Raw genomic sequence first — 27,217 nt, forward strand, 5'->3', positions numbered from 1 at the left:
TTTGAGAATTTCAGTAACCAGTTTTCTGCCTTCTAGGATATTTGTCAGAATTGCATGACATAATTAAAATTAACTTTTAAATTATGCTGCGATTGTTGGCTCTCTGAAACTTTTCTCCAGTCTGGGAACGCATTTGCTTTAATCAGTGGAATTCATGACTAAATGTTGTACAGTTTTATTACAAATTCTAGTTTTGTTTTAAAATATTAAGATAGATAAGAAGAAAAAAGGTGGTACTAAGCACTTCATAAGGATCTTTGGAAGACGTGATGCTATTGTAGTGCTTTTTGTGCTGGGAGTCAAAATTTTATTTTTAAGGGTACGTTGGTTTTCAAAATGAAATTTTAAATAACAAAATTTAGAAAAATGCGATGTAATGTAACATGTCTATCAGCTTATCAATATGATTATGATGTAGTGCTTTCTACCTGAGAATTCTTACGTTAGTCCTTTGCATTATTAGAGTACCGATTGGATCAAAGTTATATTGAAAGAAATCAGCCATCTCATTAAAACCTCTAAAAATTTAAGGTCCTGTAGCATACAGAATCCTACTCTTGGAAGGCTTTGCAAAAAAAAACTTGATGATCTGTGGGAATATATTTTATACAGTCCAGAATGAATTTTCAGTTCCCTCAGTAGTCTCTGCTTGTGTAACTATCAAAGACAATTTCAAAATTTAATCTGTTTTATGTTCTTAAAAACAGTTTTCGGGCAGCCCGGGTGGCTCAGCGGTTTAGTGCCGCCTTCAGCCCAGGGCATGATCCTGGAGACCCGGGATCGAGTCCCATGTCGGGCTCCCTGCATGGAGCCTGCTTCTCCCTCTGCCTGTCTCTCTATGTTCTCGTGAATAAATAAATAAAATCTTAAAAAAAAAAAAAAAGTTTTCTTTTAAATATGTTTAGGATGGCAAGCTAGTATAGGCAAATGAAATTAACAATAAGTAGAATATTGTACCTCTAAGAAGGTTTAAATTTCAATAATTGGCATGCTGGTAATTCTAATAATATTAGAAACTCCAAGGGCATTCCAAAGATGCCATTTTAGGAGTGCTAGGTGGCTCAGTTGGTTAAATGTCCAACTCTTGATTTTTGACTCAGGTCATAAGCTCAGGGTCGTGAGATCAAGCCCCATGTTGGTCTCAGAGTCTGCTTAAGATTCTCTCTCTCCCTCTCTTTGCCCCTCCCCCTGTACCCCTATAAATAAAATAAAAAAATAAAATAAAATAATAAAAATAGCCCATTCAGAACTGCCATTTTGGGGAGCAGCATTCCTGGAGAAGTAGACAAAGATCTTAGGTAACACACCTGAACTTAGCCCTTCTAAAACATATTATTGTTTTGACTCTTTCAGCCTCATAGAGTGTTAATTCAAGATTATTTTTGAACACACTAAAAATATAAGAAAATATCAGGTAATATTAATTTTATTTAATTCATTTCTTGCTATTTTATAGAACCCATCACTGAAACAGCATCACCTAAAAAATCAGAAGAATCTTTTTATAATAATAGCTATAATCCCTTTAAAGAGATACAGACTCCACAGTATTTGAACCCATTTGATGAGCCAGAAACGTTTGTAACTATAAAAGATTCTCCTCCCCAGTCTACAAAAAGAAAAAATGTAAGACCTGTGGACATGAGCAAGTACCTCTATGCTGATAGTTCTAAAACAGAAGAAGAAGAATTGGATGAGTAAGTACATTTTATTTCGCTATTCTCGTAAGTCAGTTTCTACATATAAAGAGATGCTTCTGGGGGCAGCCTGGGTGGCTCAGCGGTTTAGTGCCACCTTCAGCCCATGGCCTGATCCTGGAGACCGGGGATCGAATCCCGTGTCGGGCTCTCTGTCTGGAGTCTGCTTCTCCCTCTGGCTGTGTGTGTGTGTGTGTGTCTCTCTCTCTGTCTCTCTCATGAATAAATAAAATCTTTAAAAAAAAAAATAAAGAGATGCTTCTGTAACATGGGTAAAAAGAGATCTGTCCCATTCTAATATACAGTTTATAATAGTATTTATCTCATGTCCATCTGAAATTTTATGATCTTGACATTTATTCTCCCATGCTCTTCCATGTGAATGTATGTGCACCCTAAACTAACAATGGAGAGAAATGCGTTATTGAAATCACAAGTTAGAATTCTAATTGTGTCTTCCCACAGGAACAACATTATGAATGGCAGATGTTTTCAGTCAGTTACTCTAGGCATTACACTTCAATGACGTTAGGTTTTCTTGTAGGAACCAAATCATCATTTATGATATAGTTTTGATGAGAACACTTGTTCAACTGCCAAATAAGATCATAACAATTATAAATTAGGAATTATCTTCATTTGAGTTACCATTCTTACCCATATATGAGTGTTTTTGATTACAAGCTCTTTATAAAAGGTCAGTATGATTAAGGCTGCCATTTTACTCAAATCTACGGTGAGGATAGGAGAAGGGCATGTGCACGTTATATTCTGGAGTTATACAGTTCACAGCCTGTGTGGCTGCAGACTGTGCCCCTGAGTGTGTTAAAAAGCAACAATAAAGCTTCCACTTCTAGCCATGATGGAGAAGAGACTGGATATAGCTTCTTGTCTTAAAAAACTGAATGAAAAAAAAAAAAATGAAAAAAAAAACAAAAAAAACTGAATGAAATATATGAAACAATGGTTTTGTTTAGCACAGGACAGTGATTTCTGAGAGAACAGAAACCAAGAGGGGGGAGCCCTGTACTTGTCCAAGCTTTATAGGGGAGAATTTCCACCTCTAGTTCAGGGAGAAAGAACCCAAAAGTCCTAATAATCTCCATGGGTTGAGGAGACAGTTTGGGGGTACCAAGGAGAATAGAATTTTGGATAGAGTATGAGAGAGGAGAGAACTACTCATAGAAAGAGTTTCAGAGAACTGTAGAAGGTTCCCTCTGAGTCTTTAGCTGACTATTGATGACAGCGCATGTATGAGGAAATGCTAAAAACAAAGAGTCTTACAGAAACATCCCTGAAGTTCACCCGGGACCAAGAATAGTTCCTAACACATGGGACATCAAGTCAAGTCCTCAGAAGGGCATCTCGGTAATGTGGTGAGATTAGTCCTAGACTCAAGGTTGTTTTAGGCCTGCTTTACAAAGCTTAAAAGCAAAGCTCAAAAGAATCAAAATAATTCCAAGTAACTTATCTGCATGCCACACAAGTATAGCAAAGATACCAAAGGGAATACCAGAAAATCCATCACCCAAAGCATAAAATTCACAACATCTGACAGCCAGTCAGAAATCTATCAGGTATATAAAGAACCAGGAAAATCCGACCCATCATGAGGAGGAAACTCAGTCTTTAGGTATGGATGCAGAAATGGCACAGATAATGGAATTAATAGAATAGCAGTTATATGTTTACTTGTAGTGAGACTCTATGGGTCTTTGTTTTTCTCAGAAATATGTGAATTTTAGTGTACTAAGATTACTTAGACCTTGGGAAAAATAATTATTCCTTTAAAAATACAGTTTAATAGGAAATTTTTTAAAAATGTGGTTATTTTAGATTGTGAGGAGAATAATAAAAAGACTTCTTTGATGTATGAAAGTTGGGAGTAGTTAGTTGCTTGGTGTTAAGGGGAGAAATGTCATTTTTTTCCTATGCATTGGTCAGCTTCTGTTTTGAACATTATTTGGATGCTACACTTTACAAGGGGCATCAGTGATTCAGAGCATTACATGAGTAGAGCAACAGAGTCATCAAAATGTCCAGACACCACATCAAATGAGCAGTGATTGAGAGCACAGGGACTGTTTGACTTAGGAGAGAGATTATTTAAGGGAACTACAATAACCAAATTCAAATATTTGAAAGACTTGTTTGAAAGAATGAGGTAGTTGACTTGTTTTCTTATTACTCGGGAACTTTATTTCTCAGCCTTTTCTGATTTTACACCACATGGCCTATAACCCTCACATGTGCAGCATGCTTCCATGGACCTAGTTAGGTTTTGATTAAACCTAAAGAAGTTCTAACTTTTTATAAGTACATAGAAATAAATCATAATTGTCATCTGATTCCATACCCAGGTTTAGATCTCAATGCTAATTAATAACTATACAGGGGTTGAAACATACAGTTGGCTCAACTCTTGCTAACGTTATTATATTTGTTTTCTTTGAAATAGCTTATGTGTGATCAAAATAAAATTTCTCATGGGTGGTGTAGGTGCTGAGTAATAGCCACACACCTAGAGTATTTGAATGTAAATATAAACTTTTAAGTACAAGCATTCAGTCATTCCAAGATGCATGAGTATTACACAACACACAGACACACACCCTGCTTTCTCCTATTAACAAATTAAAGAGACATCTAATGTTTGCTTAAACTTTTAAAATGCCTTAATAAAAACTAAAATCAGAATCACTGGGTGTTTCCTTTTAACCATTCTTTTTTCTACATGAAAGTCACAGTCTTTACAAGTTTCCCACGAATAAAGAACATTCTAAATTGCTCAATCATCTGAGCTTACCAGAGGGAACCTATAAACACCAGCTTTTTTTTTTTTTAATAGGAATATACATACAGGTTCTAAAGATTGCTCATCAGCTAATGTGAGAGTCTAGGAAGGACTATTTCTCATCTTTTTTTCTCCAAAGGTTTGCAGGTTTGACTACATTAGTAGAAGTCTCCAAAATTTGTTCTTACTTCAGTAATAAACTTATGACCTTTCATCAAGTAAACAGCCTGTATGACTCATCTTCCATTACCAAACTCTTCCTGCATCTCTGACCTAAAACTATCACAAACAAATAGTGCTGAGTCCTTTGATGTGTAAAAACCTTCAGAACCTTAGCATATCCATCAGCACGGAGAGAAAGTAAACACCCTTCAGTGCTAGTAGCACGTGTACTTCACACTGGGCTGCCACATGGGTTCCTGTTTTCTTGTGTTCGGGAGTTAACGTTCAGTCATGCTACTTTATGGAGTGAAAACTGGGAAAGCAATATTTTTTTCAAAACTGCTATGCAATCAATGACTTTTGAGGTCCGGCATAAAATCATTTCTGGTATGGTGGTATATCCATTTCCAAAGAAAAGTTGTATGAATTTTATTCAGAGAAGCTACACACTCATTTAAGAAATGTGAACTGTTTGTCCAAAGCAACATAAATTTTCAAAGTGAGAGGAGAAGACTATAGATTTCACTATATCCTTGCTTCATATTTTATTGTTTTCAGTATGTTTGTTAATCCTCTTTCTAATCAGTTTAGAGTTTTTCTTTCTGTAATTCTGTAATTCCTTAAATAATTTTTCTTTACTAAAAAAATACTAAAAGTATTAAGTATTTTAAAAAATGCATTGATCAATAATTATTTAACTTATTTTTATAGAGAAGGGAGCATGTTCATAACCATATGTAATATATATTTAATATTTTATAGTACAATATGTACTATTCATTTTTTAATAGCACTTTTTTATTGAGATACACTTCACATAACATAAAATTCCATATTTAAAGTGTCCACTGCAGTGATTCATAGCTAATTAATTCACTGTGTTGTGCAGCCATCACCATGATCTAACTCCAAAGCATTTTCGCCACCCCAAAAAGAAATCCATTACTTATTAGTGGTTAGTTTTAATTCCTCCCTTCCCCCATCTTCTGAAAACCACTGATCTGCTTTTTGTCTGTATGGATTTGACTATTCTGGACACTTCATATAAATAGAATCATATCCTGTTTATTCTTGAAGAGTAGGAAACTCAGTTTTAGTTAGAAATGTCTGACCCATAGGGAGGATCATTCAAAGCCCTTAGAAGTAGAAGCTGTTTGTTTTATTCTGATTTACTACGTAGCAAGTGGTAGTGCCTAGCACACTGTTTTCTCACAGATTATAAATATGCAGAGATACTGATTCCTGTGGTCCTTCTGGCAGTGAGGCGTGGTCCAGGGTAGCTGGAATCCCCTGGTGCCCCTATTTTCCAACAGCTTCGTATGTTTTTACTCTACAAATTTCATTTTTATTACATGTCATAGTGTAAAACAGATTGAGAAACCTAGCTCTAATTGTTTTAAGAAAACATATCTTGCTTATGTTTCTAGTAATAGGAGTTTTATGATCCACCTTTGGAAGGCAGCTGGTTAATCATGATATTCTTTTCTACTTGTACTTACCTTCTTTTGACAGGAATATTAATATTCAAGTGGTTAGAGGGAAACCTAAAGTAGTTTGAAATGGGCAGAGATAGAAAGAAAAAGGACAATATCCAGTTACTTTTGTATACATAGTAGATATGTTTTATCAAAGTTGCATGCAACTGAGTATTGTAAATTAAGTTAAATAAAGTGTACGAATCATACCTGTTTTAAGGGGTTCTGCCATTTTTTTCTTTGAAGCAAAAATTCTTTTGTAATATAAATACCCTCTAACACTTCTTAGATTTTTTTAAAACTAGCCATATTTATATAACAAATTAATAATAATGATTATTATAGCAGCTACCATCTTACAAACTACTATGGAAGATTGTTCTACAGAGATCTAACCAAGAACAACTTTTTAGAATATCACTTAAATAATTCATATAACTGAATTACTTCAGTTAGATTGAAATGGGTCTGTTCAGTCCTGGAACATTGAACATCAGTTGGCAAGCAGTAAGTTTGGGGGTAAAAAGATTTTTCCCCTTTTTAAGTTTTGGAGTTTAAAAAAAATGCTGTTTTCATCTTATTTCTGTACATTTATGTCCCTTCAGACTACTTTTAGAATTTGAAAAACAGCTGTATGAGACTGTAAATAAAATTAGCCCAAGAAACAAGATTGTTGTAAGGATTAAATGGATTAATACATATGAAACATTTAAAAGAGTGCCTAGCCACAGCATAAATACTTTATTAATGTTAGTTAATAATGTTATTGGTAAGCCTTCCATTCTAGGCTAGATGTGATAACTTTCATATCTCTTTTCAGAGAGAATGTTCAGCTTTTTCTGAACACGTGATTTTTTTAACGTTGTTCCTTGCTTTGATATTCCCACGTTCTTTAGATTGTAAACATGGGATGTAAATACTTCAAGCAAATCTTGCTCACTCACTAGGCAAGAATATTTTGATCTGAAAAGCAAATTTTCAGTATGTATCTATTTCCTGTTCTTATTCTCTTGAATGCACAGACAGAAAGAACAAGAAACAGGTTTATTTGGAAATGCCAGCCCCATTTGGTTAAAAGCAACTATTCTGAGCAGAGTTGAGAGAAATTCTGTGGCTGTCCTCTAGCTCAGTGAAAGGAATCCCAAGACACTAATCATTGTCATGAGTACAGCATAAGAATGACATCACAAGTAGGATATATTGTCGTCTCTGATCCTTATCTACTTGGTACCCAGTCTCATGTGATATGACTGTCTACATATAAATTCTTAGGCAAAGGTGCACATATTTGGTATTAGTTCTAAGTGAGTCTGATATTGTTGTAGTTAAAAGAGCATTCATAATTAAAACAGAGGGCTATCATCAGTACAGGCCTTAGATGAGTAGATGGAGTTCCCTTGGTATAATCACTATATTTGAGTCAGGGGGTTCTTAGCCTTGTGGACTCAGAAAGTTTATTCTTTATACATAGGGTTCTAGAGAATCAATTGGTGTTAGAGGAAAAAAAATGCAACAAACTAGTAAAGAAGAACCAGGATAACAGTTTATAGGAAAGAATAATCATCATACACGCCAGATACTTTTGTTTATGGATAACTAATGAGAATAAGAACTCATCTACTCATAAAAGGAGTTAACAAGGAGGGTAGAAATAGAGAAGTCTTCCCAGAGAAGTTATAAGCACATAGGCCCACCCTCATATGGATTTGACCTTATATTGGTAGGGTGACTTGGGATCCTACATGTCAAGAAAATAACACATAAAATGGCCCCTGAAGCACTTGGCAAATACAAATATAAAATACTGAAAAAAGTCACTCCCAGCTCAGACTATGCAGGATTTCCTTAGAGTAAGCCCTGAACTTGAAATCTAGAATTACAAATCATACAAGGAAACAGTTTACTAAGAGAAAGAATCAGGAGACAAAAGAAACACTAGATTATACATGCAAGAACTTTAAGTAATAGATTTATCAGATAGAGACTATAAAGTAAATATGTTTAAGTGATTAATGACTCAAATCTCTATACCTGAGGTATTTTACACATAGCCATATGAAGAAAAATGCTTATCAGAATGAAAAATTCATGGAGAATTGAACATTAAATTAGACACAAATGGAGAGAGAAAAAGTTAACTGGATCATAGGTATGAGAGAATTATCCAGAATATCACACAGAAGGAATGAAAATTTGTTAAAATATGAGGGAGAAAGATAATTCAACATACATCTAATAAAATTTTCTAAAGATGAGACCAGAGAAAATAGAGAAGAGGCTATCAAAGAAATAATGGTTGATAATTTTTCAGAACTAATGAATCGTACATCTTCAGACTCACGAAATGTAAGGAGCCTGAAAACAGGATAAATTAAAAGTTATCCACACCTGGACATATCCTAGTAAAATTGCTCAAAACCAGAAGAAAAGAGAAGATCTTAACAGCACCCAAAGATAAAAGATGGCTTATAAAAGAGCAATAATAGGCTGACAGTGGTGGGCTAATATATTACATCAGAGAGCTGAGATGAGTTAACTGACAACTGGAATTCTTTCTACCTAGCTAAATTGTCATTTAAGTGTAACATAAAGACATTTGCAATGCCTGAGAGAATTTACTATTAACAGAACCTTGCTGAATGAACTTCTAAATGCATTTTACCCTAATGAGAAAAGATGAAGTGCAAGAAAAAAAATGTTTGATGTGGGGAGTATAAAAAAGCAAATCAATATTTCCACATCTTATTTCCTTTTCCTTGGATGTGGAGAGTATATAGGACTTAGTATATTACTATAAACATGTTTTAAGGATCTATATACAATAGAACTAAGTGTGACCTTATATGAAAAAAATTTAAAAATACTTTTTAATGGGGAAAAATTTTATTGTTAATCACTAACAAAACAATAGATTAATAGTGACTGTTTCCAAATATACGTTATCACTGATTTGGGTTTCTCCTTATCATTTTCAGTATTTTTTAGTTTTATAAATGCACTTTTTTTTTTTAGTTAGGAATAAACTATTTTTAGAGTAATATTTAACAATAATTCTTCTTTCATTTAGATCTAATCCTTTTTATGAACCTAAACCAACTCTTCCTCCAAATAATTTGGTAAATCCAATTCAAGAACTGGAAACTGAAAGGAGAGTGAAAAGGAAAGCTCCAGCCCCACCAGCCATCTCACCAAAGACAGGAGTAAATGAAAACACAATTATTTCTGCAGGAAGAGATCTGTCCACTTCTCCTAAGGTAGGAATTTATTCTTAGTAAAAACACGTATTATATTTGATCTTGTTCTTCCATGAAATTTAATTCAAATTAAGAAAAGTCATTGTTTGCTATTTTTGATTATTTAAAGGTAAAATCCAAGTAAATCCATTATACTGCAACACTGTGTATCTGTTTGGGAGCCTGTGAACTTACAGAACAGTATGATTAGATAGTTTGAGTTAAGATTTTTTAAATGCTCTTTTGAAATAGAGGAAGAAAGACATTATAATTGTAGGGATGGTACTTTAGAGAAAGAATACTCTAAAGCAGCTAGGTGTAAGGAATAGCATACACTGATACAGAGGAAGGAGTAGAAATCATTCTTTGAGAAACATACTAGAAAGATTAAGGCACAGAGCAGAGAAATACTTCATTGAACAATTTCAATATTGTCATTTTGATTTATGTCAGGTTAGAATTTTGGCCTTATTGTCATTATTTTTAGAAGTCTTAATGCATAATAATTACATGGAAAAGTAAGACACATTGTTGGAACAAGTCTAAAGCTTTTAAATGATTTGATTGTAAATAGTATGACATCTTGTGTGTTTAAGGTAGAAATGTTGGATTTAGCAAGATTTTTAGGTAAGTGACTTTTGCCCATCAACTCAGGGGTGTTTTGTTATTATTATCATATTTTTTTATTCTTACAGGTGGTTAAGGGAAAAATATTTAGGTGCACTTCAACTTAGTGGGATAAAATAAAGGTCATAGGTCCCCTACCCAGTAGAAACAGGATTGAACTGGCATTTTCTTTATTCCAAGTTCCAAGTTGGAACTCTAACTACATTCTCTATAGAAAAATTGCTATACCTACCTGATGATTAAGTTCTGTTATGGTGATGTGTAACATAGCTTTTTTTTCATATTGTTTTTAGGATAGTGTTCCATTGCAGGTACATTGTATAATAATGTTAATAGCAAATAATAATGTTATAAGAAAATGCTCAGACACAGACAGTAAGAACACAATTAGTAATATTCACGGTGACAGATTCTGCTGATCTGGGAGTTAGTTCAGATAACTCAGTTATGTGAAATATAACTGAAAAATTAATTTTAAAAAAGATTGCTGATTTTAAAAAAGATTGCTGATTTATTATTAAATAAAAAATGTTTAACAGTGTATAATGCCTTTTCTATGTATAAATTTTTGTTTAAAAAGCTTTATTCATATATTCATATACGCATAGACACATACACTCATATACATTGTGGAAGGAATTATAAGAACTTAATAGTGGTTACCTTTGAGGAGAAGAGTTTGGTATGATAGAGGGTATGCACAAGACTGAGGCATTTCTTTTCCTTTTTTACATTTCTATTTTATTTGAATTTTTTAACCTTACATGTGTTTTACTTCCATTTTTGTTTGCTATACTAATTGAAATTACTGAGTAATTAGATCATGGATCTTTATACTGTTGCTGCCTTCTATACAAGGTACAAGATGACATTTTCTAAAAATGTTTATCCTTCAGAAGAGAGGAACTCACTCTTAGGTTTGGCAAGTGGTATTAAACTATTTGATGGGGCAGCCTGGGTGGCTCAGCAGTTTAGCGCCACCTTCAGCCCAGGATATGATCCTGGAGACCCAGGATCGAGTCCCACGTCAGGCTCCCTGCATGGAGCCTGCTTCTCCCTCTGCCTGTGTCTCTGCCTCTCTCTCTCTCTCTCTCTCACTCTGTGTGTCTCTCATGAATAAATAAATAAAATAAAAAAACACAACTATTTGATGGTGGTCGGGGGTTTGTTTCATCAGGTACCTCAGTATTCTGCTCTAAAGACCAGGCCTAGAGGTTTAGCATCAGGACACTGGCTCCCTGCCTGATTCCACTTCCACAGAAGAAATCCATATTCATTCATTCTGTATGTTGCGATTCGTGTAAGATTTCACTGAAAAAAAAATGGGCCATTGCCAAACCAAAAAAAAATTGGAAACTACTAACAACACAAGTTATGTATGAGATAAGGAAGATTAGAATCAGTAGTATACTGACAATAATAAAAATGATAAATGGCAGCTGAGAAAACATAGTAGTATGGGGCTTATTCATCATAGGAATAGATATATGCATGTTCGTGTGTATATATATATATATATGTATCTACTAGTAGTTCCTAAATACTTTACAGTTTTAAAGCTGAATAAAATACTTGACCATTTCAGCAACCTTGAGTCAATATGAAAAAGTCTTGTGTATCGTATACAATATTCTGTTTAGGGAAGAAGGAAAGTGTGTTTTACATCAAAATATTTACATCAAACTCTTCAAGTTATTGAAGAGCTTTAATGCTTTTAAGGTATGCTTCTGGCCAATTACTTTCCTTATTTGTAAATTGAAAGGAAATAACAGTACAAATAAAGCTTTTGGAGAGCCACCTTAGTGGCTCATTTGGTTAAGAATCCTCTGCCTTCAGCTCAGGTCATGACCCCAGGTTCCTAGAATGGAGCCCCACATCCAGCTCCTTGCTCAGTGGGGAACCTGCTTCTCCCTTTCCCTCTGCCTGCTGTTCCCCCTGCTTGTGCTCTCTCTGTGTCAGATAAATGAATAAAATCTTAAAAAAAAAAACGCTTTTGGGAACCAGATTCACAGTTTAATCAAACAATAAAAGGATACTACACCACAATTGTTCGGTGAAACAAAATGCCAGACTGTACTCAGTGATAACTGACTGCAGAGGCTGAAGAGCATTCAGTGTCATAAAATGACAGGTGCTCAGCCAAATGATTAATTTCCCCACCTGTCATCTGAGACTACTTATTTTTCAGAAAATTTATGAAAATTTATGAAAAAGAACTAAGATCAAAATTTAAACAAAGTGATAATAAGCATGTATATTTGCATGTATATTGCAAATAAAATTAAAACTACCCCAAAGGCAGCTAAGGATCCTTCAGTGTCGTAAATCTATGTAAACTCCACACTTCAGACTACTGATTTCTGTATTTATTAAGTGATAAAATCATAATAATTTTAAAGACAACTTAGGAAAAAAAAAGGTCAATGTTTAGAGAAGTAACCTGACATTAAATATATACAACTATCCAATAAAATAAAATGGTAAGTTAGGTTCAATGTTGGCTGACCATCATTTACTAACTGTAACTATAAGTTAATAACTATATAACTCTGAATTCTTAGATAAAATTCATGCAGTATAGTATAAAATGCAATTAACATTATGAGAGCAAGTTTAAGAACATAACATTGTTGCTAGATATATGTGGTGAAGTATATTATTGGACACTATGTATACAATTCCATAAAAAATCAGAATATATGAATAGCCAATTATCAATGTCAAGAAAGAATTAAGATAAATTAAACTTATAGTTTTGTGATAGCATAGAGAAGAGCCCTACTGCACAGTTGATGATGAAATGAGCCTGGTGAAGTGGAGAAGCGTTCCCTCTACGATCCTGATTGGTGAAGCTCCAGTGGTTGAGAGTAGATACTACTATCCACTTGTTCCACCTTTACAAATGAAAATCCATATTTCAAGGTCCAGCTAAATAACTCAGACCTCCACTTAAATTGATATCTCTCTCTAGAAAGTTCTGGTAAAGTCCTAAGATTTATGCTTGTATGTTTTTGAGCTTGAGTAGAGATTTCAGTAACTGTGGGAAGAATCCCAGAGTAAACCAAAGTCAAAATTACACACAGCAGTTCCCTTCATTGGTCCTAGCAGCAAATTCAGACCACAAGACTAGTACTTTTTTCAGCTTTTACACATAAAGACATCCTAGAAAGTTCTTTACCTCCATTTCTACTATGCAAACCTGCAGAATGGTGCCTACAGACCATTCATGCTAAAAAACAATGAGCCCACAATTGAACTGTTAATATCCTCATATATACATTGAAAACTGTCAAACTTCCAATATCCTCATATGTACATTGAAATAATAAAAAGCACAAGGGTCATAATTTAATTGAATGCAATGATAAATACAGTTATTTTGTAAAATAAAATGCCAAACTGCATTCAGTGACAATGGGGTGTGGGAAGTGGGTGAATTACCTATAGAATTTTTACTTACTTGAATACCTTATTACCAGAATAAATTGTTCCTAAATAATACTTACTAAATGGGACACTCCTGTATGTATCACCTGTTCTGTTAGTTACTCTGGTTAGTACTCTTGGTTGTAACTAATAGAAACAAGCTATTTGATTGAATTTTTCTTTTTACTTAAGCAAAAGGATAACTTGTTATAAAGATCCAAGGAGATTTTACAGAACCCTAGGCAGAGAATACAACTGGGCCTTAGAATCAGCCACAGTTTTATCTGCTTCTCCCTGTGAAATGTCTTCAATCTACCTTTACTTCTTTAATAGTAATTTAGCCTGGCCTGTTTTCTTCCTGCAAAATAGTTTATGTTCTGTCTTCCCCCATGCAAACATACCCTTCTTTCAGTGTAGCTGATTTTAGCTAAAGGTTTAAGAACAAATTATACCAAATCAACTTAATATGTCTGTGGAGCCTCCCAGAATCGTTATTTTTAAAGATATCATTAATCCAGTGAGTCTCTGGTTAATGGAATTTCAGTTGGAATTAGAATTATCTGTGGGCAATAGAAAGCCTCAAATACCAGTTTTGTATTGTTTTATTTTTAAGCAATCTCTACACCCAACATGGGGCTTGAACTCATAGCCCTGAGATCAAGAGTCACATGGTCGACTGACTGAATTAACTGGGTGCCCCTCAAATCCAGTTTAAATAAAAGAAAAATTTATTTCTGCCTTTGAAAATGTTGCCAGTACAGTAACCTCACAAAGGCATCAGGGACTGAATCTCCTGTTTTGCTGACCCACCATCCTTGGCATAAACCTCCAAGATGGCTATTTGAACCACAGCCAATATGCCCATTCCAGTAAACAAGAAAAGGACAAAAAACAGTCACACCTACCTCTAGCAAGGGATTTTAGAAAATAAATCTTTATTCTGGGCAGTTGTATTACTGCAAAAAATCAAAGATTCTAGAACTAAGAAGGAAAAGTAAAATGAATATTAGGGAACAGTTAGCAGGCTGGGCCATAGATGTCTATTAAAATGTGAGTTTTATAATGGAGATACAAATGAGCCCAAATCTTGGTATCTGTTCTCGGAGAATATCTGAATAATAAACAGTCATTTTTAAATGACATTTGCAAGCCAATCATGGGCTTCAGAGGAAAATCATCCAAATGTTTTGCAAGTCAGCACGAAGTGTAGGAACAGTAATACAATAGAGTACAAAAACAAAAACAAAACCCACAAATGAACAAGAAATCCAGGCTAGCAAAAATTAAATAGTATTACTTCCTTCAAAATCAGCTCACTACATTTATATAAAGATCTGAAAAGATACAATAATTTCCAGAGCATAAATTACTGGTGAGGATACTGAGAAACGTTTCCCTTTTTTTGGCACCTGCAATGTCAATACTAAATTATATGTGGACATATGTACTGCAGGGCCTGGACCAGAGTGAGGCAAAAGAGGCTTGTAGGACACAAAATTTAAGTTGACACTTGTCTCCTATTGGGGTAAGGGCAGATTTTACGTCTGTACCACCCTAAGAGTGAATACCCCCTTGAATCTTGTGCTCTAAGACATTCCCTTGCCTTACTCTGTTTCTAGCCATAGCACACAGATGAGGCAAATTGGACAAATGGCAGTAGCTATAACCTACTTAAAGCCCTTTCCAAACTGGAAAATGAGCAACCATACAATCAGGAACATCTCTAAGAATTGATTAGAGATGATTTTGATTTTTCTAACTATATTTATTAGGAAAGATAAAAATGCTAAGTTCTGCTTATTTATTTATTTTTTAAAGATTTTATATATTTATTCATGAGAGATACAGAGAGAGAGGCAGAGACATGGGCAGAGGGAGAAGCAGCCTGCCAGGAGCCCGACGTGGGACTCCATCCTGGGTCTCCAGGATCACACCCAGGCCTGAAGGCGGCGCTAAACTGCAGAGACACCCAGTCTGCCTTCTAAGTGCTTTTTATAAACAAAGGAACAGAAGCACCTGAGTGGCTCAGTTGGCTAAGTGGCTGGCTCGTAATTTCAGCTCAGGTCATGATCTTGGGGGTCCTGGTACCGAGCCCACCTCAGGCTCCACACTTGGACAGGGAGTCTGCTTGAAGATTTGTTCTCCTTATCCCTCTCTCCTGCTATTTTTCTCTTTCAAGTAAGTAAGTAAGTAAATAAATAAATAAATAAATAAATAAATCTTTAAAAAACCCCAAATAACAAATGACCAATCCATGATTAGAATCCTTGACTTTTGAAACAAATTTTGTATAATAATTAAATGTGATTTTGAGAGGTTATTCTTTTATATCAGTATTTTCTGGAGTAATTGAATTAAAGGGCCTTTCACAGTTTTCCAACTGAGGATTGAATTGCCATTTTTTCCTTATGGAAATAAAAGTGTCCCTAAATAGGAAAAGAATCTGAATAAGGTAAATAAATTATTTGTGTACTTTGATGATACAGAATGATTTACAAATTTGGCTGATTTGCTAAACGCTTTAAAGTATAAGCAGTTGGCAACAAATGGTAAACTCAGTGTTATTAGTGTATATTGGCAGGATCACTTTAGGGTCTATTACTGAAAAATGTGAAAGAAACACCAATTGCTTACCCTTACTGCATGAAGAAGAGGAACATACCTGTAGTGTTGGAACAGATTCATACAAACGATGACAGAGCCCTTCTCAACTGGGGTACTAGATAGGCTTTACTCTATAATAGTAAGAAACAGACAAAAACAAAAAATGAAAAGAACGATAACATAGTACACAGCAGGGCTAGGACTAGGGTGAAACAAGAGAGGCAACTAGGGTGCAAAATTTAGAAGCCACTAAGTCTTAAGTTTGTGTAAGTGCAAACTTGGCACTTGTTTAAACTCAAGAGTTAGAGTCTCCTTAAATTTTGACAATAGGTGCCTTGGTTTTAAGTAGATACTCATTCTCAATGTTTTGCATGAACCTGAAAATGAGTGCCTCCTTAACTTTTGTGCAAAAAATTGGTCAAAAAAGGGGGAACAGTCTTAATCATCAGAACAAATGACCTTCTATAAAACAAACACCACAAAAGCAAGTTTTTTAAAAACTTCCACTGAGTATTTTTAGTGTGATTCAACTGGATATTCCATTAATAAATGAAATGAGCCAAGTAGTCACCAAAAATAATGATCTGAGGCAAAATATTAATCATGAGTGAATCTAGATAAAGAATATGTGGAATTTTTTTTAAAGATTTTATTTATTTGAGAGAATGAGAGAGGGAGCACAAGACAGGGGAGGGTCAGAGGGAGAAGCAGACTCCTGCCTGAGTGGGGAGCCTGATGAGACTGGGGCTTGATCCTGGGACTCCAGGATGATGACCTGAGCTGAAGGCAGACACTTAACCTACTGAACCACCCAGGTGCCCAGAGTATATGGGTTTTTATTGTACTATATTTGCAACTTTGAAATTTTTACCCCAAGATGATGAAAATAATCATTTGAAAATAGCAAAGAGCTCTTGGATATGAAAAGACAGAATTTAGGAAATTTTAGATTGTATATAGTTGATAGTATATTGTAGAACATCAAATTAATGAATAAGAAGACATACTTGAAAACTTTGCTGTAGAATTCTAAGTGAAGAGATTAAAATTATGGGAGAGAAGGTAAAAATAAAGTCTAGAGTTAGGAAATTCATTACATTTATTACAGGAGATGTAGAGTTGAGAACAGATGAGGAAAATAATTTATCAATGAGAATTTATGTGAGCTAGTGAAAAACTTGAGTCCTTAGATTAAAAGAACTCACAAGTACCAGGCAAGATGAATGGAATGAGACCCAAACTAGACATATCCTGATAGTACTTTTGAATTTCAAAGGCATCTTACCTACAAAGCAAAGATTTTACCATTAGACTCTTTTGTAACATTAATTGCTGGAGACAGTGGAGCATGTTTACATAATTAAAAAGGAATAAATATTTGCAGAGATGGAAACATATCAGGTATATAAAAATTTATGGATTTGTAATGATAATATCCAAATAGTTGATGTAAGTTGCTAGGTCACCAACTCATCATTGTATACATTGATAAATAATGAAATATAGTCAATTATTTATTATGACTTTCCTTTGTGAACTTATTTCAAGGTAATATTGATGAGGGAATGTTCTTCCTCTGTAGAAGAATTCTAGTGATGAAATGCAGAAGGAACGATATCATTGGAAAATTCACCATTTCATAATCCCTAAGGAAATGAAATAATGGTTGTAGCAATATTGAGCATGGCTGCTAAAACCCTTGAGGAAAGGTTTTATGATGAATGAATGGATCAGGCTGACAGTACTCAACTATAGTGATTGATCTTAATATCCTTAGGAATATGACAGTCATTTTGTGTCTCCTGATATATTGCAATACCAAATATATAAAACCATCTTTAAACTATTCTTGTCAAAGAATTAAACTGAGATCTAATCAAGACACTGTTTGTACTAAAGATCAAGAAATACGGAGTGGAGGTGTGTATGTAAAGGTATTTGTGAAATGACACCATGAAGATGCAATCAGCCAAAACAGAGAATGTGGGAAAATTTCCAGGACAGATGACCCAATTCATCTAACAAATGAATAGCTTGGCCAAAGTAGATAAGAGGAGAAATTATAGATCTTAAATTTACTTCTTTTTTTAGAGATACATACTGGGTTATTTACTGTTGAAATAATAGAATTCTGGGATTTACTTTAAAATACTCTAGAAGAAAAATGTGTGTGTAGGGAGTTGGTATTTGGAGGGAATAACAAAACAAAATTGGAAAAAATGTTGATAACTTTTGAAGCTGAGTAGTGGTTACATGAGAGTTCATTGTAATATTTGTTCTACCTTTAAAATTTTCCATTATAAAAAATAAAGACCTAGAGGATTGAGAAAGATGTAGTATAATTCCTATTAGACTCTTAGAAGCAAAAGAGAGTAGAGCAGAGACTATATTTGAAGAGATATAATGGCTGAGGACTTTTTAAAACTGATGAAAGATACAATCTGCTGATTAAAAAGCCTAGCAAAAATCCAAAAGACCTTGTAGTGAAACTTTAGAGAGTGATTGACTGATTGATAGGTAGATATAGATAGGTAAGTAGAGAAATAGAAGAGATCTTTAAATAAGCCCAAGGGTGAGAAGAATCCAAAATTCTTCTGCTGCTGATTTCTCAACAGCAATAATGGAAGCCAGAGATAGTTCAATGATATCTTTCACATGATTAAAGAAAATAACTACCAGCCTAGAATTTTATGTCCAGTGAAAATATTTCAAGAATGAGAACAAAAATAAAGATGTTTCCAGGCAGCTAAGTTTGTTACCAACAGATCTTCACTAAAAGAAATTCTAAGACTGGGTGGCTCAGTCGGTTAAACAGCTGCTTTCGGCTCGGTCATGATCTCAAGGTCCTGGGATTGGGCCCTGTATCAGACTCCCTGCTAAGGGAGTCTGCTTTTCCCTCTCCCCCTGCTTGTGCTCTCTCCTTCATGCACTCTCTCAAATAAATAAACAAAATCTTTTTTTTTTTTTAAGCTTTTTAAAAAGCTTAAAACATGTAATTTAGGCAGAAGGAAAATATCCATTAGAAGGTCAGAAATTCAAAAAATAGATTACACAATATCAAATAGGTGGATATATTTAAGCATAAATCAACATCTCATGATGGGCTGAAATAAAAGGTAGAATTAAAATATATGAAAATAATAATATATAAGTTGGGAGTGAGAATGAGTACACTAAGGTATTCCTAAGTTCCTTATATTATTTAGAAGAAGGATACAAATATTGATTGATTGCTCTTTAGACATTGATTAGTTAAGGAAGCATTTTGGAATTTTTAGGGTAACTACTAAAAGGATAGAAACATGTTTAACTTCCAATCTAGAAGAGTGAATGGAGGAAAGATTTTTAGAAATAATATTTCAGTAAAAGGAGAGAAAAAAAGTGGTTGGAACAAGTAGAAAAGTTATAATAGACTGAAACTCTAGTAATTCTAAATGGGCTAAATGCTGCAGTTAAAAACAAAGATTATTAATCTGGATTTAAACAAAATCCAAGCATACACATCTAAAAATAGATATCTAAGAGACTGAAATTCAAACACTGAAAAAAGATTTGCCATGAAAACATTAACAAAATAAAACCAGTTTGCCATATTAATATTGACTATAATAGGTTTTAAGGCTGAATGCATTACTAGATATAAAAGCTGATCATTTCATCATGATAGAAGGTTCATGAGAAGGATAAACTTTTGAATTTGCATCCACCTAATAACATATTCTCAAAATATATAAAAGTAGCTTTGAAAGAACCGCAAAAAGAAGTAGATAATCCATGTCATAGAGACCAATTATAACACCTATCATAGTGAACAATTATAGCACCCCTCTGTGGGATAAGCAGACTCAAAAATCAGTAAGATTTAAAGACTCAGTTAACAATTTTGACCTCAAAAAATACTACACTATGCACCTAAATTCATTTCTTTAGGTTCTAAAGTAGGTTTCCAGTAAATTTCAGAGGGTTGAAATTATGTTTTCTGCCCATAGTGCAGTCTAAAATCAGTAACAAAACAATAACTTGAAAAACCCATGTATTTGAAAATTACCACATGCACTTTCAAGTAACATATAGGTCAAAGAAGAAATTATAAACAGAAAGCAAACTATAAATCAAGTGAAATATTTTAGTTTTACTACTTGACATGTTGATGAGGAGGATATTTACAGTCAATTTGAACTCCTATAATCATTTCTGTGAAAGTTTTATGTTTACTTAAACTTCTTGCTTGGCACTGCTTTTTAATATAAGTCCCAACTTGAAGGGCTTGAAAAACAAGCTTGACATGTTTGGACTTGGAGAAGAGTCTCAGAAACAATCAGAAGCACAGTTGAGTTAATGGAGCAACTAGATATTATAAAATGGCTTAATATTCCTTTTATGGTCTGTTTCCATGGCATTTAAGCAAGAGGTTAGGACATACTTTTAATGTAACAGGTATTCTTTAACTGGCTTATGTACAGAAGGCCAAACTACTGTGGGACATGTAAACTCTTTAATACCTGGATTATGAGTTGTAATCTAAGGATTAATATATGCATTATATATTGGCTCTATTAGTGCCATTATCATAAGGGTGTGTGAGCATTTTCTTTGCAAACCTGCATGTAGTTATATCATTTTATTAGGTCTTAAGTTTATATCCTGGGAATTTTTTTGACCTTTAAAAAAAAAACTTATAATAGTGTTCAACTCAGTGCTGCAGAAAGAAGACAAAATTAGAGAAATCTTTCTAATAATGATTTTATTGAGATGCAAAGCCAATAGTTGAAAATACATTGTAAATAAATTATTCTTTGGGATTGTAAACTTGCAAAATTCTTGATGCTTTGGTAGATAAGTTTGTAGTGTTACTTTGTACTAGAAGTTTGAGATCATTCTCATACCCATAATGCCTTGTGAAGCACAGGAGGTAATTGTTTATCTGCACTATATCATAATTTCTAATTCAAGATGTAATAATTTGGATAAAAATCCTGAAAACTATTTCTGCATCACCTACCACCAGATGCTATTGGAGTGGAAACTCTTTAATATTTATGTATTTAATGCTTACCTGTATCTTAGCTGCCTTTGGAAGACTTAGGTTTTAACACAACTGGGCTTTTTTCTTTTTTTTCTTTCTTCCTCTCTTTTTTTGCAAAGACCATTCACACTTCTTATAGTAAAACTTCATAAGTAACCAAAACAGAAAAGGTTCATCTAATTGAATGATTAGTATTAAGTAACAGATTTCATTTTTTACTTTAATAGAAAAATTGTTTATTTTTTCATGTACTCAGAATAACTTGAATTATTAAGTATAGTCTTCATTTGACCTGATTTTCATGAGTTAAAATTGCTAGTAATGTGTACTTAAGATTTACACACAATGTAAAGAAGCTTGTTCTTTCTTTTTTTTTTTTTTAAGATTTTATTTATTTATTCATGAGAGAGACAGAGAGAGGGAGAGAGGCAGAGACACAGGCAGAGGGAGAAGCAGGCTCCATGCAGGGAGCCCTATGTGGGACTCGATCCTGGGTCTCCAGGATCAGGCCTTGGGCTGAAGGTGGCGCTAAACCGCTGAGCCACCCAGGCTGCCCAGAAGCTTGTTCTATTACATATTGTTCCTATATATATATATATATATATATATATATATATATATATTTCTTTAGAACTTGTTAATATCTTTGTTACTAAACAAAACTGTACCTTGTACAGCAGATGTTATTTCAACTTATACTATTCTTACAAATTTAGAATTGACTAAAAACACTTTTGATATAGAAATTATTTTACTTCTTTGCTTTCCCCCCAAAAAAAAGTATTTTCCTATAGAGCACGCCTAACATTTTTGGAAAGAAAATGATTCAAAATATTTACTTAGTACAAATGAACACACCATGTCCAAAATATAACCAATTCTGTATTAATAATATTTGAATGATGAGGCTTTAGAGTAGAAGTAACCAAAGATGTTACAAGTAGGTTTCTTCATTTTGAAAATACTAACTCAGACACAGTCACCTAAGTGGTACAATCAGTTGGGTGTGTGACTCTTGATTTTGGCTGGGATTATGGTTTTGGGGTCATGGGATCCAGCTCCACATTGAGCTCCACACTTGGCTTGTAGTCTGCTTGGGTTCTCTCTCCCTTTCCTTTTGCCACTTGTGCTTTCTTTCTCTCTCCTCTTTTTTTCTCTTTCTCAAATGAAGAAATCTTTAAAAAGAAAATTTTAACTCAGATACATATGTACTTTATAATTTTCAGGGTAGCAATCGTAACCTTGATAAACATTGGCAATAAAAAGACGTTTATGGATCGCTATAATCAAAAACACAAGAAACAACTGTTGGTGAGGATGTGGAGAAAAAGGAGCCCTCTTGTGTGGTTGCTGGGAATGCAAACTGATGCAACTACTGTGGAAAACAGTATGGAGTGTTCTCCAAAAGTTAAAAATAGAACTACCCTATGATCTAGTAATCCCACTACTGAGTATTTACCCCTAAATTCCAAATCTCTAGTCAGAAGGATACATGCCTCCCTGTATTTATAGCAGCATTATTTACAATAGCTAAATTATGGAAGCAGTCCAAGTGTCCATTGATAGATGAATGAATAAAGAAGAGGTGACACACACACATGCACACTGGAATACTATCCAGCCATAAAATGAATGAAATCTTGAGGTGCCTGGGTAGCTCAGTCAATTAAGCATCCCACTCTTGATTTTGGCTCAGGTCATGATCTCAGGGTTGTGAGACTGAGCCCTGTCTTGGCCACTGTGCTGGGTGTGGAGCCTGCTTAAGATTATCCCTCTCTCTCTTTGCTCCTCCCTGCCTCCCTAAAAAAATAAACAAAAACAAAAGAAAAAAAATGGATGAAATCTTGCCATTTACAATGACATAGATGGAACTAGAGAGTATAATGCTAAGTGAAATAAGTTGGAGAAAGACATGTACCATACGGTTTCACTCATATGTGAAATTTAAGAGACAAAACAAATGAGTAAAAACGGAGAAAGAGGGAGAGACTAACCAAGAAACAGACTTTTAACCATAGTGAACAAACCGATGATTACCAGAGGGAAAGTGGGTGGAGGGAATGGGTGAAATAGGAGAAGAGGATTAAGGAGTACACTTGCTGTGGTGAGCAATGGGTGATGTTGGAGTTGTTAAATCACTATATTGTACGCCTGAAACTAATGTAACATTGTATGTTAACTGCACTCGAATTAAAATTTAAAAACTAAGACATTCATGGAAATTTCTAAAAGGTATTTTTCGATAGAAGGATGATCGTTATATGACTTTGAAGTCAAACTTCTTTTTACTCTAAAGGAGGCATCAAAAGTAGTCTTAGCCTAATTCATAGCTTTCTGACACCTTAAAAAGGAGAAGCTAATTGAACAGCAAATGGTTTGCCAAATGCTTTTTTAAAAATTGAGTATATATAGTATGCAGTTTAAAATAAAATTTACGGGGATCCCTGGGTGGCACAGCAGTTTGGCGCCTGCCTTTGGCCCAGGGTGCGATCCTGGAGACCCGGGATCGAATCCCACATCAGGCTCCCGGTGCATGGAGCCTGCTTCTCCCTCTGCCTGTGTCTCTGCCTCTCTCTCTCTCTCTCTGTATGACTATCATAAATAAATAAAAATTAAAAAAATAAAATAAAATAAAATTTACTTTGAGTACTATGATAAAATTTTCTTTGTTATATAAAACATTAGTAACTTAAGTATTTTAATTATAGGAAATACTTTCATGTGTGTACATTTGTATACTATTTTTAAAGGGTATAAAATGCTAAAGGGCTATAAAATAGAATCTGAAAACGTCTCAAGAGTTAACCCCTTTTTAAAATAAAAATTTGTTTATTTGAGAGAGAGAGAAGGCACAAGCAGGAGGAGCTGCAGGCAATAGGAACGGGAGAATCAAGCTCTCCCCACTGAGCAGAGAGCTGGATGTAGAGCTCGATCCCAAGATCCAGGGATCGTGACCTGAAACAAAGGCAGATGCTTAACTGACTGAGCCACCCAGGCACTGCAAGAGTTAACCTCTTTTGACACAATTAGAGACACTAGACATGTGGAATAGTATAGGAGGCAGTTCAGCAGTATTGGCTGCTCTTAACATGATCTGAATATGAATTAAAAATAAATCATTTCTCCTACTAAAATGAGATACTTACCTTAAAATTTACCAAGACAAAGGTAGTGTATTTCCTGTAAATATTTGGTAATGGTAATAGTTATTGATTTTCCTCAAGTGAGAAATAAACCAATTCAAACTGGATGAAACAGGAAAAAATGGAAAATTCTATTTCTTTTTTTAAGAAAGAAGTGTTCTAAGGGAATGGCTTTCAAAGTTTATGATAGGGCAGTTGGGGGGGAAGGCAGTGTCCAACTAAATAAGACATCTCTGAAGACATCTGGGGACATACCTGTCCTCATGTGCTTTTTTTTTTTTTTTTTTTTTTTGATCCTCATGTGCTTTTTTATACATTCGTTATGTAGCCCTCACTCTGTGCAAGGTTTTTTATTGTGAACTAGGAGGAAAAACATGACTAAGCAAAAGTCTTCTTCTACAACTTCACAACTTGCCAAATATGGCAGGCATATAAATGAAAAGTGTGATACGGTATACTTAGGGCTATAATAGAGATAGGCTAGAGTACTATAGGAGCATTAATGAGAGTATTATGTATACTTCACTATCTCTTCTCCAAACATTGATTAGAGGTTAGGAGCTGGAAAAATTGTGTGTGCGCATGTGCGCACACGCTTGTGTGTATGTGTGTGTGTTTAGTGAAGTGGTGAATTGGATGGCAGACATCGCAGCTGATCTGAGTGATTAAAGGATAATTGGAGTTCACTAACTGAGGAAAGAAAGGAGAAAGGCATTTCAAAAGAAACAGATGGGCAAAAGCATTGAAGTATAAAAGCCTAGTTCAAGAGACCCTGAGCACTACCCCTGTGATTGTAAGTGAAATAGGTGAGTAAAGTATCTGGACCTAAAAATGAGATTAGAGGGCACCTGGGTGGTTCAGTAGGTTGAGCAGCTAACTTGGTTTCACCTCAGGTCATGATGTCATGGTTGCGTTCAGTGTGGAATCTGCTTCAGATTCTCTCTCCTCCCCTTCTCTCTTGTGCTCTCTTTCTCTCTCTCAAATATAAATAAGTTTTAAAAAAGATGGGATCAGGTTGTGAATATTTTGGGGTATGATTGGTAGAAATGTGGACTTTATGGTATAGACATTAGGATATTAGTAGCAATCCCTTGGAATCAGGTACTCTGAAGTCAAGCTTTTATTTACTCTGAAAAAAATATCAAAAGTAGTCTTAAAGGGTGCCTGGCTAGCTCAGTCGGTAGAGCATGCAATTCTTGATCTCAGGATTGTAAATTCGAGCCCCTTTTTGGGAGTAGAGATTACTTAAAAGGAAAATCTTTCTTCCATGAACAAATAAATAAAATCTTAAAAAAATTATTGATTACTGACCTGTATACTTAAAAATGGTTAAGCTTGGGGGGTGCCTGGGTGGCTCAGTCAGTTAAGCATCTGCCTTCAGCTCAAGTCATGATCTCAAGATCCTGGATTGAGCCTTGCGTTGGGATCCCTACCCAGCAGAGAGTCTGCTTCTTCCTCTGCCCCTCTCCCTGTTTGTGTTCTCTCTCAAATAAATAAATAAAATCTTAAAAAAAAAAGGTTAACTTGGTAAATTTAAGAATATTTTTTACAATTATAAAGTATATTTATGTTAAATATATTTATTAAATATCCACAGTGTGCCAGGCATTATGTTAGATGGTGTATGTATTAACAGATGTGGTTTCTGCCTTCCAGAAGTACTATAAGGTGAACCCAGAAGTATATACATAAAACTCATGGTAAACACTTTGGAGAAAAAGAACCACAATACTTACTATAAAAGAGAATGACAGTAGACCTATTAAAAAATAGTAAGAAAGTAACAATGGGAACAGTAGGAAGGAATTTTAGATAGCATGTACGAAGGCCCTGAAGCAAGAAATAACTTACGTTTAAAGAACCAAAACAAGGGCAGCCCCAGTGGCTCAGCGGTTTAGTGCCACCTTCGGCCTAGGGCATGACCCTGGAGACCCGGGATCGAGTCCCATGTCAGGCGGGGTCCCTGCATGGAGCCTGCTTCTCCCTCTGCCTGTGCCTCTGCCTCTCTCTCTCTCTCTCTCTCTCTCTCTCTCTCTCTCTGTGTGTGTGTGTGTGTGTGTGTGTGTGTGTCTTTCATGATTAAATAAATAAAATCTTAAAAAAAAAAAAAAAAAGAAGAACCAAAACAAGGTCCATGTAACTGGAATATAGTGAATATGGAGAAAGTGATGTTATACAACTTTGAAGAGGTAGGTACTGCTCAGGTTGTGAAGGATCTCATTGAGCATGGTAATGATTTTCACATTCAATCCGTGTGTGATAGAAGGCCATTAAAGTTAGATGTATGCATGTATGTGTATGTTAAGAGAAGGGAGACATGATTTGTAACTTCACATTCTGCCTTACTTACTGCTTTAATGAACTGTCCCTACTTTTATCCAAAGACCACGTCCATCACCATATGTATTAGACCCATCCCCCGGTCTACTCAAGGACTCTGTTCCTGATTTTACCCCTCTCCTTATTGCATCAGCATCTTACTCTGTACCTAATTGCCTCATTTAGCTAAGAAATATTCTACAACATAGCCCATCTTAAAAAGAAACAAAACTTTCTAGATACCACATGTCTTTTCAACTACTTTCCCATTTCTCTACCTTTTACTGAAAAAGTTGCCTATATTCATCCTTAGTTTTATTCAGTCTACTTCAAACAGGCTTTTCTTTCTACTTCTGTTCTTTGAAACTTCCCCAGTTAAGGTCACCTCCATCTTGCCAAATCCAGGGGCCAATTTTAGTCCTTAATTAATCTTATTAATCCCTTGAGCAGCATTTTATGTAGCGGACTACTTTTTTTTTTTTTTTTTAAAGATTTTTTTTTTTAATTTTTATTTATTTATGATAGTCACAGAGAGAGAGAGAGAGGCAGAGACACAGGCAGAGGGAGAAGCAGGCTCCATGCACCGGGAGCCTGACGTGGGATTCGATCCCGGGTCTCCAGGATCGCGCCCTGGGCCAAAGGCAGGCGCCAAACCGCTGCGCCACCCAGGGATCCCAGCGGACTACTTTTTAAAAAAATGTTTCCTTTTAA

The 27,217-nt window shown here is 34.8% G+C and overlaps 1 protein-coding gene across 9 annotated transcripts in view; it reads left to right on the plus strand.

Moving 5' to 3' along the window:
- The window catches only part of EHBP1 (EH domain binding protein 1), a 314,375-nt gene that overhangs the window by 140,782 nt on the left and 146,376 nt on the right, over positions 1–27,217 (plus strand). For all 9 annotated transcript variants that reach the window (XM_041754578.1, XM_041754579.1, XM_041754577.1 and 6 more), the window contains 2 exons: positions 1,457–1,697; positions 9,196–9,382. In XM_041754578.1, coding sequence (XP_041610512.1) covers positions 1,457–1,697; positions 9,196–9,382 — 428 coding nt within the window. The remainder of the gene's footprint in view (positions 1–1,456; positions 1,698–9,195; positions 9,383–27,217) is intronic.

The sequence above is a fragment of the Vulpes lagopus genome, chromosome 5 (assembly GCF_018345385.1).
Source record: "Vulpes lagopus strain Blue_001 chromosome 5, ASM1834538v1, whole genome shotgun sequence".
In the NCBI taxonomy this organism is placed as follows: Eukaryota; Metazoa; Chordata; class Mammalia; order Carnivora; family Canidae; genus Vulpes; species Vulpes lagopus.